The sequence below is a fragment of the Sorghum bicolor genome, chromosome 8 (genome assembly GCF_000003195.3).
Source record: "Sorghum bicolor cultivar BTx623 chromosome 8, Sorghum_bicolor_NCBIv3, whole genome shotgun sequence".
Taxonomy (NCBI): Eukaryota; Viridiplantae; Streptophyta; class Magnoliopsida; order Poales; family Poaceae; genus Sorghum; species Sorghum bicolor.
The window spans coordinates 62,442,537-62,458,574 of NC_012877.2; the positions used below are offsets into that span (position 1 = coordinate 62,442,537).

Consider the following 16,038-nt stretch of genomic DNA (forward strand, 5'->3'; position numbering starts at 1 on the left):
TAAACTGTGTAATTAGTTTTTGTTTTCATCTATATTTAATGTTCTATGGATGTATCGCAAGATTCGATGTAACAGGGAATCTTAAAAAGTTTTTGGTTTTTGGGGTGAACAACAAGGCCCTAGCTTGCTTGAGTTGTTGCGCTCTCTCTTTACCTTGTGGAATTTCCATTCCACCAGCTGGCGTTTGTAAATACTCTTTTTTGGCCTCTAAGACTATCTCCAACAAATATAACCCAAATAAAGCACCTATTCCATGATTTGGGTTTCCTACAATGTAAAATCAACCACCTAAAACTTGCCTCTTCGAACAGAGGAGGCAAAAAGGGTCACTCATCTCCATCTCCACCACGGGCTGCCATGGACCTCGTCCTGCTGCCGCCGGCCCTCTGCACTCCCATCCCCCTCCTTCTCCCTCGCCATCTCCTCAGCCTCCACGCCACCTCGCAGTCACCACACACCGCCGCCCCCCGCGCTCGCTTCCGCGCGCCATAGTCGCCGCCCTGCTTTGCTCCGCGCTCGCCCAGCCCTGCTCGCTGTCGCGCCTAGCTACCGTCGCAGCTCTGCCCTACTCCACACCCGCCCAGATCTACCGGCGTGCCCCTTCCCTCTCTATGCTCCACCGCTTCGACGGCCGGCTTCGACGGCGTCCTGCTCCCCTACAGGGACTCCGTCCCCATCCTTAGCATCCTTCCCGACCCCGACGACTTCTTCTCTCCACTATGGCAGCCCCCTTGAATGCTGGGCGTGGTGAGGCAGAGCTGCCACGCGGCCATCGCATTGATCCGACTCCAGTCGTCCCGCCGTGATGGTGGTGGTGGGCCTCGCTGCGTGGAGACGCAAAGAGACGAAAGGAGGACGCAAATTTGCGTTGTGTGATCTCTCCGACCCAAAATGCGTCATGGGTTTGCGTTCTGCGTTGGAGGCTGTTTGGCTGCCATAAAACACTGTGCACGAGGCATTTTAGGGATGGGTCACCTTATGGCTATCTTGTTGGAGACAGTCTAAGATGATACTATACCGAAGCTCTGATGGCAGTCATGAATCTGACACCGTTTGACTCCACTACAATCGGCCCTGGACACCACTAAGAAGCCACATGCTTGGGCATTCGCTTCATCTGCAGATGCACAGCCTCGCCTCTGCTGTCCCGAATCACCGCATCTCTCTTATATTACTCCTCCTATATATGATTTTGTATAATATTATGTTTGTCGTTCGTTCGTTTGTCTATCTATCTATCTATCTATTTATCTATAACTTTTTTCTTTTCATAATAAAGAAAGAAAGAAAGAGATTAAAATTATATCTCTCGGTCAAATCAAATCACATATAAGTATAAAAGTCTAAATAATGATAAATGTCTACGGCTCGACCTACAAGTCACGCTCCACCCGGCCCACCTAAAAGAATCCAACTTGATGGCAAGTGGGGCAGGCGCACACAAAAAAAAAACTTACAACCCAGCATAGACCCTAGTCCAGCCCAACAAACCCATCGGCCATCCACTCCGCTTCTTCCCGTGAGCCAGCCGTGACCGCCGCAACGGCAGACGCACAACGGCACATCTGGCCGCCGAGTGGAAAGCCCCCCAGCGCACGACCAGCCGCCGGGGAGAGGGAGCGAGGGAATCCAAATCCAAATCCCGGGCAGCCCGCCGATGCACCGGCCGCCGCGTCCTCGGCTCCACGTCCCGCCGGCCACCCATGTCGGGTTAGCCCGCGGGCCATCCATCAGGCGGGCGGGCTCGGGCCGGGCCTGGATTTGCAGCCCGATGCTCGGGTTGGACACGGGTTTTCTGGAACCCGACATATATATGATCAGGTTAGGTCTACTTACTATATTATATATTATATACTAGCATATAGTATATAGCAGAAAGAAAAGTCCCATATAAAATTGAGACGTACTATATATATTTTCCTGGCTTTCCCTAAGTAGTCCTATATTATTTATATATTTATATATATAATAAATTGTTGTGTGTAGGCACCAGGCTCCATCTCCACCGCCCGCCCGCCTGATTTCCTCTCTTCCATCTATTGATTGAAGATATATTTATTTATTTTATATATATATATAAAAAAGAGTCAAAATCTTTGCTTTTCTACATATTGTGATCGCTCCAAGATCAAATCTTTTTTTGACACTCACACCCCGCCGGCAAGTCCTAAATATGGGCTCCAAATCGATGGAGGACGAGGTGCTCGCTCCCGCCGCCGCCGCCGCCGGAGTCCATCTTTCAGCGCTCCGTCTAGACGGCCTCAACCGCATCCAGGATTCGAAGGAACAACAAACGACATCTGGCCTGGACAATGGCCACCAGGAGCCCTTTGTTATTGGTTAGTAATATATATGTACTGTTACTTGATTAATTGATCCATGGGCATCTATCTGCCTGTCTTCCTGCGCCTCGTCTAATAATAGTTCAGTAGTCGTAGTACTAGTAGTAGGATGTATGTCAATGGCTAGCTAGCCCGTTGGCCCTGAAATTTCCCTCAATAATGCAGCATGCCCTGAGTCACTGAGTTTCGCCTGCAGGTGTTGCTGGGGGTGCATCCTCAGGCAAAAGCACCGTGTGCAAGATGATCATTGATCAGCTGCGCGACCAGCGTGTGGTGGTTGTTACGCAGGTTCTGCATTGCTGCTTTAGTCATGTTTTCTCATCTCATCTGATTAATTACCATCTCATCTCATGGCATATATATGTGCGTTCTACTAACCTACCTGTTCAACATTACTGACCAACATAGCATAGCATCTTACTATATGCATTTCTAGGCATGATTATCACATTGTCATACCACACTAATCCCAATCTCTTATTTAAAAATGCAAGCAGCAATGAGCTAGACTGTTCTCCAATATTTGCAGGAGTCCTTCTATCATGGACTGACGGATGAGGAATTAGTCCATGTTGATGATTATAACTTCGATCATCCAGGTCGGATTCATCCTCCCACAAGAATTCTCCAATAATTGTCCTAGTCCTAGTCGTCCCAAGAGTTCTGCACTGAATATGCCGCTGTACTTTTTTCCTATTTCAGATGCATTTAATACAGAGCTATTTCTCTCTTGTATACAAAACTTGAGACGTGGCAAAGCTGTTGACATCCCTGATTACAACTTCAAGACATACAAGAGTGTCCCGAATGCAAGAAAGGTGCCACTCTAAGTTTAGTGCTATTCATAACCTTTTCAACCTGCCTGGTGAACTGATTGTTTCTTAGTCCTGATCAGCTTTATAAGACTATGAACACAACCTTTCATTTGTAACCAATATCTGCACATTGTCCTGAACAAGTCGCATTGTTTTCTATGGTCCCGATAATAACCTGCTCCAGAAATATTATTGTAATAAAAAAACTGTAGCTTAGGGTAAGTACCTGGTACGCTATTTGCTATTTTGCCAACAGCTTGTTTTTTTCACATTGATTCCATACTGTCCATTTTCTTTAAAAAAAAGGCTTTCTGCTGATCTGTTTACATTATTTATTCAATCTATGCAATACTTGATTTTTACAAGCAACCTAATTTTAAAACTGTTACCAGGTTAATCCTTCAGACGTTATTATTTTGGAAGGAATTCTGGTTTTTCATGATTCGCGTCTCCGGGATTTGATGAACATGAAGATCTTCGTTGATACAGGTACCAATATTTTCTTATAAGTTGATGTTTTCTTCTGTCTCTCTTGCCTGTTGATATACCAGAAATTTGCAATGTACAGCCATTTTATTGCTTTCTATTCCTCGAGCTAGAAATGCATCATGGTTGATGATTTCCTATTCTCTTTTTAAGGATTTTTCTTTTGTTCTGAATTCCCAGTTTCTTTTTCAATGCACAAACTGTGTGTATATTGTGTTAGATCAGGTTACTAATTTATTGAAGGTATCATCAAAGATAACTTTAAATTGTCAATCCAGATTTACTGATTTGTTTTCATATCTTTGCTTCCATGCCATATATATGTTGAGCACTTAGCATTCTACTGCCAGTCAGAGTAGGCTATATACTTTCAGTACTCATCACTCGGTTTCATGGCAGTGAATCATTTCTTGTTATAACATTCACTTTTATTGTTGATTGATCAGATGTTGATGTACGGTTAACAAGGAGGATCCGTCGTGATACCATTGAAAAGGGTAGAGATATCAAAACTGTGTTAGATCAGGTTACAAAGCTTCCTCTATTGCAATTTTTGTTGTCCTTTGAATCTAACAACATTTAGCTGATCTTGGTTGCATAGCCTTTTTTTTTCACTCTATAATATTCTTGTCTTGTTGCATACTTTACTTTCTACCCATATTCTTAACCTTTTTTTTCCTAATACAACTTTTTTCCACAGTACTCAAAATTTGTTAAGCCTGCTTTTGAAGACTTCATCCTCCCAACGAAGAAGTATGCTGATATTATCATCCCACGAGGTGGAGACAACAATGTGGCAACTGACCTAATTGTTCAGCATATTCGGACTAAGTTTGGACAACATGATCTTTGTAAAATACACCCCAATTTGTATGTAATTCAGACCACTTATCAGGTATCTAATGCAACCATTCATTTTTATTTTTAAAAAATTTTCTTGCTGTTTGATGTCCCTGTAGTAAATTTTATGTAATATGCAATTACGTACTTATTATTTATTGTTTTGTATAAATATTTCATTGTTGACTGTCTTGTTTCAGATACGAGGCATGCACACAATAATACGGGATGCTGCCACAGCAACACATGATTTCATATTTTATGCCGATCGGTTGATTCGATTGGTCAGTATATACGCGTATTCTATGAGTTGTCTTTTAAATGGGTTTGCATGGTAGATTGAATCTCCCTGTGAAAAAATAGGTTGTCGAGCATGGTCTTGGTCATCTTCCTTTCCAGGAAAAACAGGTCATCACTCCTACTGGTAAGTAGTACTGCACAGTTGTCATCTGCATATAGTTCCCTGTTTTCTTATAGTGCATATAAGTTATCTCTTCATATGCAATTAGAGTTCGTGTTCAATAGAATGTGGCAATATATAAAGCTTAAGTGGTTGTTGAATCCTGACAACAGCATGCCCCACCACTGTTATCATCCTATTAGCTACTTTAATATGATTTGTCCTTGTTAGCTATATTTCCATTAGTTTGCACATGAGCAAAAAGCAATGACCATTTGCTTAGGATATCTAACCGAATATTCAAGTTGGATTGAAAAGTTTGGTCAATATTTTTACTGGTCCAGGTAACCAGGTTGGTATGGCCAGAATACCAGCATAGTTTTTCCTAGACTGACACACACTAATTTATAGAGACGAGCTGGTGAATTCCATGACTTGGTACGAATAATTTGTCTCAAACTCTCACCTGTTTGGTGTTGCTTGCATACTCGAAATTACCTAGTTTAGTATCAATAATAGGAAAACTTTGCATGGTTGGTACAAACAGGAGGTGATTGTTATTTTTAGTGGGAGGGTGGTTTCTCTCCCTCCAGAGTCCAGATTCCATAATTCTGCTCTCTTGTAACTTATGTATTTGGTGGAGTTTTATCTTGTTTGTATTCTCTGTGGTTAGTACTTTATATATTTCACCGACACACTTTATTATTATGTATATGCAGGATCTGTTTACACTGGTGTGGAGTTCTCCAAAAGGTTGTGTGGTATTTCAGTGATCAGGAGGTACCAACTTTTCCTAAAAAGTATTTCATTTGTATACCTGTTTAGGTTCTATATATCCGAGTTGATGACTTTGGCACTCACAATAGGAGAAAAGAAAATCTCACTTTGTATAGTATCTTAGTGATATCATTATGTTGGCAGTATGCTCTAGACAGCCTTTTTTTTTGCTGCATTGTCACTTTACAAATGCTCTACACTTGGCCATATTGAGAACTTTGTTTCTAGTCTCATTTATCTTTGCTATGTTCTGTTGTTCATTGATCCTATAAATACAGTATGATTGTTTTATCTATAAACTTGCTGAAGAGATGTGTGGGGAAGTCTCTAGAATTGCTAATCCAGAGTACAACCTCAGTCTTTACATATATAGACAACACATGGGCTGGGCCTAATTCACACACACACATATTACATACAGCCCAACACTCCCCCTCAAGATGGATGATAGATATCTATCATACCCATCTTGCTACATGCTACATTACACTCTTTTGCTCCTAAACCTTTAGTTAAACTATCTGCTATTTGACCTCCTGAATTGACATGACTCAGTTGAAGAATACCATCATCTATTTTTTCTTTAATGAAGAAGCGATCAATTTCCACATGTTTTGTTCGATCATGCTGGACTGGATTATTGGCTATGTTGATAGCTGATTTGTTATCACACCAAAGCTTCAAGGGTCCTTTTCTTAGCACATTTAACTCCAACAGAAGGCTCCTTACCCATAACATCTCACTTACTGTAAGTGACATTGCTCTATACTCCGCTTCAGCCGTCGAACGAGACACAACTGATTGCTTTTTACTCCTCCACGATATCAAGTTTCCTCCAACAAAAACACAATAGCCTGAAGTTGATCTTCTATCATCAAGACAACTTGCCCAATCAGCATCACAATAACCTTCTACATTTAGATGGCCATGGGCCTTAAACATGAGTCCTTTTCCAGGGCTATTTTTCAAATAACGTAGTATCCGATAAACAACATCTAAGTGCCCACTTCTTGGATCATGCATATATCTGCTCACAACACTCACTGCATAAGAAATGTCAGGTCTTGTATGACGTAGGTAGATAAGCTTTCCGACAAGTCTTTGGTAAGTCTCTTTATTCACCGGATCACCTGATTCAGCACATAACTTGTGGTTTGGATCAATAGGAGTTGATGCAGGTCGACACCCAAGCATGCCAGTCTCACCAAGTAAGTCTAACACATACTTTCTTTGTGATAGAATTATACCTTTTGGAGATCGAGCAATCTCAATGCCAAGAAAGTACCTGAGCTGGCCAAGATCCTTCACTTCAAATTCCTAACTCAGTTTTTTCTTCAATTGTTTAATTTCTTCTTCATTGTCACCTGTAATGATGATATCATCCACATATACAGCTAGAACTACAATCTGTCGTCCAAAATGTCGATAGAAAACAGTATGATCCCCATTACACTGTTTATATCCCATACCACATAATACACGTCTAAATCTATCGAACCATGCTCGTGGAGATTGTTTGAGACCATACAAAGATTTCTTCAATCTACAAACCTTTCCAGTTGTATAATATTTAGAAAAACCAGGTGGAATCTCCATGTATACCTCCTCTTGAAGATCGCCATGCAAAAATGCATTCTTTACATCCAATTGATGCAAGGGCCAGCCAAAGTTGGCAGCACATGAAATCAATGTTCTTATTGTACTCATCTTTGCCACAGGTGCAAATGTCTCATCATAATCGATTCCATATGTTTGACTGTATCCTCTAGCAACTAATCTCGCTTTATACCTTTCTACCTTCCCTTCTGGATTTTGCTTCACAGTGAAGACCCACTTGCAACTAACAGCTTTCTTTCCAATAGGTAATTTTACGAGGTCCCATGTTTTATTCTTTTCAAGGGCTCTTAACTCTTCTAGCATGGCCTCACGCCATTTAGGGTCTTGATTTGCTTCTTTCCAGTCTTTAGGGATCATGATAGACTGCAATGATGCAACAAATGCTCTATATGCAGGAGATAGTGATGCATAAGAGACATAGTTACCGATGTCATGCTCAAACCCATACATTGGTGGAGGCACACTGGCTTTAGCTCGTGCTCCTTTCCGTAATGCAATTGGTAAATCTTCCAAAATGGAGTCTTCAACCTCAGCCTCAGAAGTTGATGACACATCAACAATCTCTTGAGGGGTTGAGGAAGAATGTTCATGAGCTGTCGGTGCAATTGTTGTTGGAACCTCTTCTTGAGATTTATACTTCCTTCTTGTATACACTTTCAAGGGGCCCTTATAGCGTGGGTCATCAACTTTGGAATTATCCTCTCCACATGGAGTTGAATTCAAGTCACTTGTCTCTACTGCTATTCTTGGACTTGAGCCACTAATCACCGCTTCCATTCTCCTTAGATTTTGCATAGCTGGAATATGTATCACATCATTTTTCTCCCCCTGACGATTAACTTTATCCGATTCAGCAAGATCAAATTCTAACATAAAACTCAAATCAGTCTTCTCTCCATAGAAGGGCACAGATTCCCTAAATGTCACATCCATGCTAACAAACAAACGCCGCTCACTAGGACTCCAACATTTGTAGCCCTTCTGTCCTGAAGAATATCCCACAAAGATGCATTTTATAGCACGTGGATCTAGCTTTCCCACCGAGGGTCTATGATCCCTCACAAAGCATGTACATCCAAAGACCTTAGGTGGAACGACCAACTTATTCTCACCTAACAACATCTCACAAGGGGTTTTCATCCCAAGTACTCTTGATGGGGTACGATTGATGAGATAAGTAGCTGTCAACACAGCTTCACTCCATAGGAACTTAGGCACATTCATAGTAAACATTAATGAGCGAGCAACCTCCAAAATATGACGATTTTTCCTCTCAGCCACACCATTTTGTGGAGGTGTATCAGGGCATGTAGTCTGATGCAATATACCATTTGCTGATAGAAATGCACTGAATTCCTTATTTACATACTCAGTTCCATTATCCGTTCTAATTGTTTGAACCTGAGTATTGAACTGAGTCTTCACAAGTGCACAAAAGTCTTGAAAGCATTTCAATACCTCATCCTTATGCTTCATAAGATATACCCATGTCATCCGGGAAAAACAATCAATAAAAGTGACAAAGTATTTCATTCCACTAATAGAAACCACAGGACATGTCCAAACATCTGAATGAATTAGCACAAAAGGGGACATATTCCTGATGCCCCTACTCACATAAGATGTCCTTGTGTGTTTTGCAAACTCACAGGCATCACAAAAGAGTTTGTTCTTATCCACCCCACACATTACATTAGGGAAGACTTTATACATTTTATCAAAAGAAGGATGTCCCATTCTGCAATGCAAAAGCATCACCATAGATTCCTTTTCTCCCATTGTTGCTGCTAAGACAGTACACAAAGCATCACTTGTTCCTTCACGATCCATGTACCACAAGCCACTATGCCTGGTTGCACTCCCAAGATTCCTCCCTGTCTGTCTTTTCTGAATTAAACAATTCTCCTTGTCAAGAATAATTCGACAATCCAATTGATCAATTAACGCACTTAATGATACAAGATTGACTGGAAAGGCTGGCACATGCAAAACTGATGATAATTTAATATATGGAGTGCACTGTACTGTGCCAACACCTCTAATTGGTTGTGATGTACCATCAGCAGTTTGTATAGTCTCTTTACGTGTGGGGGGATATTGCATATATGAAACAAACTCACTCGATGTGCCTGTGACATGCTTTGATGCCCCTGAATCTAGAATCCAATTTAATTTTGATATTTGCTTTGGAATAGATGCATGAACATAATTACCTTCATCTATATAGGCAAAGTTGATGAAGTCACCACTATGGACCTCCTGATCTTGATCTTCAGAATTTCCACATTTCCGTTTCACTTGATGGTCCATTGATGAAGCCGCACTTTCTTTCACCAGATGGTCTACGGATGATGCCTCACTTTCTTTAAAAAATTCACCTTGTGTGCCCACTGCATTTGCCCTATAACCACCTCTACCTCCACGACCTCTACCACCTCTTAGGGCACCCCTGCTACTACCTCTTCCTCTTCCACTATTAGGCTTAAGTGGCTTAGGACAATCACGAATGAAGTGTCCATAGTCACCACAATTGAAACACCTCCGATCTTCTTTAACTCCTGTTGTTGCAAAAATGGGACGAGATGGAGATGAACAATTTCCTTTCATCACATTTAGCCTAGATTCCTCTCGTGTTATAGCCGCTATGGCATCCTCAAGGGTAGGAAGATTGGGTTGATGGAACATGGTGGAGCATCTAGCCTCAAACTCTGGATTTAATCCTCTCAAAAACTGGATCACTCTTTTTTCTTCTATCCATTTCTTCACCCAAGCAACACATTCAGAGTGTGGCAGCTCAATAGGTTTAAGGTAATCAGCATCAGCGCATAATCCTTTTAATTCAGCAACATAATCTGTTACAGATCGTTCCCCCTGTTTTAGATCATGGAGGCGGTCTTCTGTTTCAACCATTAACATCACATTACCAGTCCCAGAGTACATCTTTTCCAAGGATTTCCATATATCAGCTGCACTTGTAATTGTCTCAACAGTGCTAGCAATGGCTGGGGTCACAGAATTCAACATCCATGCTGCTACCAAGCAGTTAGTAGCATCCCATGTGTTCCATTCAGGACTGGATTTTTTTTCTGGCTCAGGTGATCCCCCATTTATAAAACTTTCAAGTTTTTTGGCTTTCAACAGCCTGAGTGCCCTTCTAGACCAAGCCAAATAATTTTTTGTACCCTCTAGCCTGATATCATTTGGCATCAGCTCTATTTTCTGGACTGGTTCTGTGTGAACCATAATTTCCTTACTTGAACTTGGGGCCTCATCCTTTTTTGCTGTCAGCAATTCCACAAGTTTTCCAAGCACTTGCTCAATTCCTTGATTTTCCCCCATGGTGCATTAACAGGTCAGGGAAAAATATTTCACCTTCACTTACAATCAGTATTCTAACTGTTGGCTTTTCCCCCCAACAACAGCCTACAACTTGTTACTTCCTAAACCAGCAAGCAGACACCTATGACTTCTCTCTGAATCACAGCCAACACAGCACAAACAACAAGTTCACCTCCTCTTCCTACTGGCAGTGGCAACTCTCTTTCCTCTTCTCCCTGTGTTCTACAAATCCAGCACAGCTACAAATTCTGTACCCTCTAATGGCAAGCACGCACAAGCAGACTAGAGCAATTCCTTACTCCTCTCCTCTGTTTTCTCAAAATCAGAAGCAACCACTCGAGATTACCTCCGATTGCAGTTGCTCCTCCTCCTGTGTGCGACCTACCCTCCTTGCCGCACTGCTGTTGTCTGGTCCCACGTCTCCACACCACAAGCCTACTGCCGCCCTTTGCTTCACCTGAGCAGCTCGCTGCTCTACCCCTTGACGCCTCTCCGCCGGCCACCGTCACGCCGATGAGCAGGTGGTCGCCTCCATTCCCCAGGACAGCAGCTCCGATACCATGAAGAGATGTGTGGGGAAGTCTCTAGAATTGCTAATCCAGAGTACAACCTCAGTCTTTACATATATAGACAACACATGGGCTGGGCCTAATTCACACACACACATATTACATACAGCCCAACACTTGCATTGTTGAACCACTCATGCACTAGAGTTTAATTCATTATTAGAGCATCTATGATAAAAAAAAAACTCCACCATATATCCTTGAATAAAATTGCACTTTGCAATGATTTGCTACAACTGCTTGCCAGTGGCGAAAGCATGGAGAATGCACTACGGGCATGCTGTAAAGGTATAAAGATTGGGAAGATTCTTATTCATCGGGAAGGAGACAACCGACAACAGGTCTGGTTTATGAACTTTTGCCATATTGTGTTAGGGTGATTCAAATGACTAATATCTTAATTTCTTTGCAGCTCATCTATCAAAATTTACCAAAAGATATTGCAAATAGGCATGTTCTGCTGTTGGATCCCATATTGGGAACAGGTTTGTTTTTTGTTCCTATGCATTGGATGGTACTACTTTTCATGCCAATGAAATCATATAAAAATTTCAATCACACTTCCATGCACAAGAAAGAATACGATCTTGTCTAATTACATAGGCAAAAGCAACGACATTTGAAGTTTCTTGTCTTATTAAGGTAAACTCTGAGTAAATCATAGGTTTCATGCCATTTCATCCATCTAAGGGATGAATGTAAATGTCATCCTGACAGTGTTTGCTTTACATACGTTGAGCTGAATAAATTTGAATATTTTTTATGACCCCTACATAGATTTTTGAAAGTCCTGGTATTTTGACATCATTAAAAAAACACATATTTATTGAAATTATATGTGTTCTCTGTAAATTTGTTGTAGGTTCTAAGTATGGTTTGTGTCATTGAGGGGGAACATGCTTTACTATTGGATTTTTTTTTGTTATTTTATTTAATCTCCATTTTATCATTATCAGGAAATTCAGCAGTTCAAGTCATCTCCCTTCTATTGAAGAAGGGTGTACAGGAAGCAAATATTATATTCCTCAATCTTATTTCAGTAAGTCTTATGAAGTGCTGAGCATTTTCTTGGTATATAACTAACCTTTGGAACTTTTGTGATTAAATATATTTTCTTTTGCTATCCCCTACTGTAGTACCATGGTTTACTAGAACATATTGTTAGCTTTGTTGCCTTCTAGATTTATATCATCTAAAAGACTAAAACTGTCCATTGTAACTAGTATCACAAAAGCTTTTTGGTAATTCATGTACTAGTTAATGATGATCTCTAGGTAACTGACCATATCTGTAAACTGTGTATTTGTCATTAATCATCAATTCGTCACTGGTATACATGATGGCATGTTAGTGCATAGTGGTTGGAAATCTAACTCATTAGTCCATCTTTTTGTTCTTACAGGCGCCCCAAGGAGTACATGTGGTGAGCAAGAGATTTCCTAGAGTGAAGATCGTTACATCGGAGATTGAGTTTGGTTTAAATGATGATTTCCGTGTCATACCTGGAATGGGCGAATTTGGAGACAGGTACTTTGGAACAGATGATTAACAGTCATCAACGCCATTCTTCTGCGACGATAAAAATTGTGTCAGGTGGGTTGCTATTCACTTTGCTACAAGCTTGGCTTATTCCATTCAATTTTTTACTGCTTAACTAGCACACTTGCCCTGCAAGGGATTGACTGGTACTCTGTTGTTGAAACTGTGCAGCCTCTTGTGGGAGTTTTCCAAGACACATGAAGCCATGGCTGCAGTGTATTCTCCAATTTTTGAGAAACTTATATCTGCATTTTAGAATTCTAGAATGCCCTAATATATTCATTGCCAGACACTGTGCCATGGAACATACAGACAGAAGTCACCTACTCACCTCTTAACATAATTGGATCCATTCCATCTTTTGGTGCCATCAGATGTCTCTTTTAGAAAGTAGTCTCTTGTCCAGCCTATTTTGGAATAATACATAGTCCTGTCCAGCGCAGCTTCTAAAAGGGATGAAATATATGTTGGTTTTTCTTTCATGTAAACTAGGAAAAAGATATTTTTGATTGGAACTTTTAGTACTATATCACCAAACCAAAGGATTTGATCATTCACCTACAAATGCAAGTTCTGGCCTTGCAGTCAGGCAATTATCTTGCCTTGTAAACTCTTCAAAGGCAAAACCAAGTTAGTTGTTCGTTGGTCCTCTTGTGACATGTTCTCCTTCTAGGTGAATTGTCAGAGTAGCAGCGCTCTTCATATACTAACCTACCAGGCTACCCATCACTTGATTCACATGGTTTTTATTATTTTGGGAATTCGAATACATCCATTAAACTCATGGCCTGTAGGATCATACCAATCTGGAAGAAGGTAGCTAACCGTTTACTTTTCGTTGTGAGCACTGAATAGCTCTGCCAAATTTGGATGTTGTTCTTGTTCAACGTAACTCCAGCTCTGGAATGTGAAAGATGAAAATGTATGAATTATTTTTTTGAACTAAACAGAGTTGTTATTAACTGTGTCGTATGGATGAAATATCAGACATCTCCTTTTATACATCTACCGGACTAAAAAAAATGGTCCTGCAGTCTGAAGAAATAACTTGAGATGTGGCTTGATCTGTTGAGAAGCTACCTTCTTGTCGCTAGCTAGGAGAGCATGAGATTGATTAGCTACCATGTTATGGTTGTTTATAGGATGTCCGAATGTCCCACATGCCCGGCATCACCAGTTGATCGATCATAGGATTCATCATGAATTCATGATGATGATCGATAGGCGGCCGGGTGTCCATGTGATGACAAGTTAACCAGAGATAATGATTGGTTTCCAAAGGAGTTGTCATCATGTGATTGGTCTGTTCTTCATTGTGATATAACGAGTACCATGTGTGACATTAGCAACATGCCTCTAAAAAGGAAAGCCACCCCTTCCTTTTTTCCCCCATGCACAAGTAGTATAAGAATTTGGTCGTGTTTCTTCTTTGCTCACATCACAAAATCACATGCATTTCCAACATATAATAAGCAAATAATAAATGGGATATGATAGGAATGGAACCTATCCACCTGACCAGCAAAGTCCTAAACTAGATATTGTTGCTCACATTGAGTATGTACTCGGAATTTACTATTTGGTTATGATGACATGATGTATGAGTTCTTGGGGTCTCCAATCTATGCTACTATAGGAAAGCTCACATTGGTCAGCTTGTTTGTCATGGTAATTTTGGACCGTGTACCCTTGTTATAGATTGTACCTCAAGCCATACGATATAATTTATCCATCATAGTTCCTTTTTTGCAAGGCTTACCTTTCTTAAAGTTCGACCTGATCTGGCTTAAATGTTCTATGGTTTGGGGTTCACGAAATTTATAGATGACTTGAAAACTACAAAAAAAATTGTTCTATGTTCGCACTTTTGGTTTAGGGGTTGAAAAGAGGATAGGATAGGTCGATCATGCTTTTCAACTGTTTGGTTCAAAGGATATTGGCGATGGGACTGTCCTTGAGGGGGAGTATACCCTCATATCTGAGGAGACGTTCATATCTCCCTAAAAACAAGCAGATAGATTAGACCCTTGTGGATGGTGTCACTCCTTCTATGGCCTAGTGTTGGAGGAGGCGTCTGAGAGAGAGAGTGAGAGAGAGACGAAGGGAGAACCCAATGACAAGCGTGAGGTGGCTTGTTGTATCTGTGACTGTGAGCGCAGTGGCGGCTCGATATATATTAGGATGCATGACTCTAAGGGATTAGCTAAAAGCAGGCTATGATGTAGGGGGCAACACGATGAGTGTGCAGGTGTGGGAAGATATGGGTCGTGGGTGTGGCACCTCTTGAGGCCGATTGTGGCTATGGAAGAGCTCGAGTGGCATAGCAGGTAAGCATAGTGCAAGGAAAAGGCGTGTTGGCAGAGTGGAGAGGTGAGAGATGGGGACGAGTTGACATAAGAGCCTCACAGATGACATGATACTAACAGAGTGAGACCTTATTCCATCCTAATCCTTTCAATCACCTTAACTAAATAAAAAACATGATAGACCAATCTCTCTCCAACCAAACACAGTATAAGATAATCTCTCCAAAATTAAGGATAGAACATGCTAATTATGTCATGTTAGTTTTGTTATGTGCTAGAATACACCTATATAAATATGCAGTATGCACATGAATAGTGATCCTATTTAGTGTGTGTTGGTGATTTTAGGATGTTTTATTCTAAAGCGTTTGTATTCCCACCCCGTTGAGTCTGTTACACGACCACATCCACATCCACATGTGGCTGTCTTTTCCAGTCATTAACCAGCAAAAGATAGAATTAATGAAGGAAATATTATTCGAATTCCTCACTTATTTCACCTTTTCCTTGTGCTATATATATCTTCGACTCCGAATAATGTCCACTGCAACAACCTAGCTAGTAGCTACCTCGATTCATAGCTAGCAAGTACCACATGATTCTATCATCTATAAACCATATGGTTGTCGACCCTGTTCACTTGGCTAAAAAGCCATGGTTGAAAATACTATTAGTTAATTTGTTGTGAGAGAAAAACATTGTTGAATGGTTAGCAGATTCTGCAGATAAGCTCAAACGACGCTTGGCAACGAATTAAAAAGCTTTCCATTACAAAAAAAAAACAAAATGTTAGTTCCACTCCATTTAATCAAGGAGAAGGCAGTACTAGCCAATGATAACACAAATGGATGGTACGAATAATATGTGTAGATGAAAACATCACGTCAAGTGGTAGTAAAAAGCGTTTAGGCCTTGTTTAATTTCCAAAAAATTCCAAGATTCCCCATCACATCGAATCTTGCGACACATGCATGAAGTATTAAATATAGACGAAAATAAAAACTAATT

General features: G+C 40.8%; 1 protein-coding gene across 2 annotated transcripts; it reads left to right on the forward strand.

Moving 5' to 3' along the window:
* Positions 1,534-13,376, forward strand: LOC8072875 (uridine kinase-like protein 4). Of its 2 annotated transcripts, XM_021445766.1 has the most exons (16): positions 1,535-1,821; positions 1,987-2,339; positions 2,539-2,630; positions 2,872-2,941; positions 3,045-3,160; positions 3,550-3,646; positions 4,090-4,169; positions 4,344-4,538; positions 4,684-4,767; positions 4,847-4,907; positions 5,603-5,663; positions 11,433-11,526; positions 11,598-11,670; positions 12,142-12,224; positions 12,588-12,778; positions 12,896-13,376. In XM_021445766.1, exons 2-15 carry the CDS (start codon positions 2,174-2,176, stop codon positions 12,732-12,734), a joined length of 1,419 nt encoding a protein of 472 aa, XP_021301441.1. In that variant the 5' UTR covers positions 1,535-1,821; positions 1,987-2,173; the 3' UTR covers positions 12,735-12,778; positions 12,896-13,376. The 2 variants fall into 2 exon arrangements, with proteins under 2 accessions (XP_021301442.1, XP_021301441.1); XM_021445767.1 differs by lacking the exon at positions 12,896-13,376 and having other exon boundaries at positions 1,534-1,821; positions 12,142-12,256; positions 12,588-12,724.

Excerpts from the sequence above, each read along its gene's own strand:
- LOC8072875 (XM_021445766.1), top strand. The coding sequence starts at position 2,174 with ATGGGCTCCAAATCGATGGAGGACGAGGTGCTCGCTCCCGCCGCCGCC. Across the intron at positions 2,340-2,538 it reads CCAGGAGCCCTTTGTTATTG|GTGTTGCTGGGGGTGCATCC; the intron begins GTTAGTAATATA and ends TTTCGCCTGCAG. Across the intron at positions 4,170-4,343 it reads TCAAAACTGTGTTAGATCAG|TACTCAAAATTTGTTAAGCC; the intron begins GTTACAAAGCTT and ends TTTTTTCCACAG.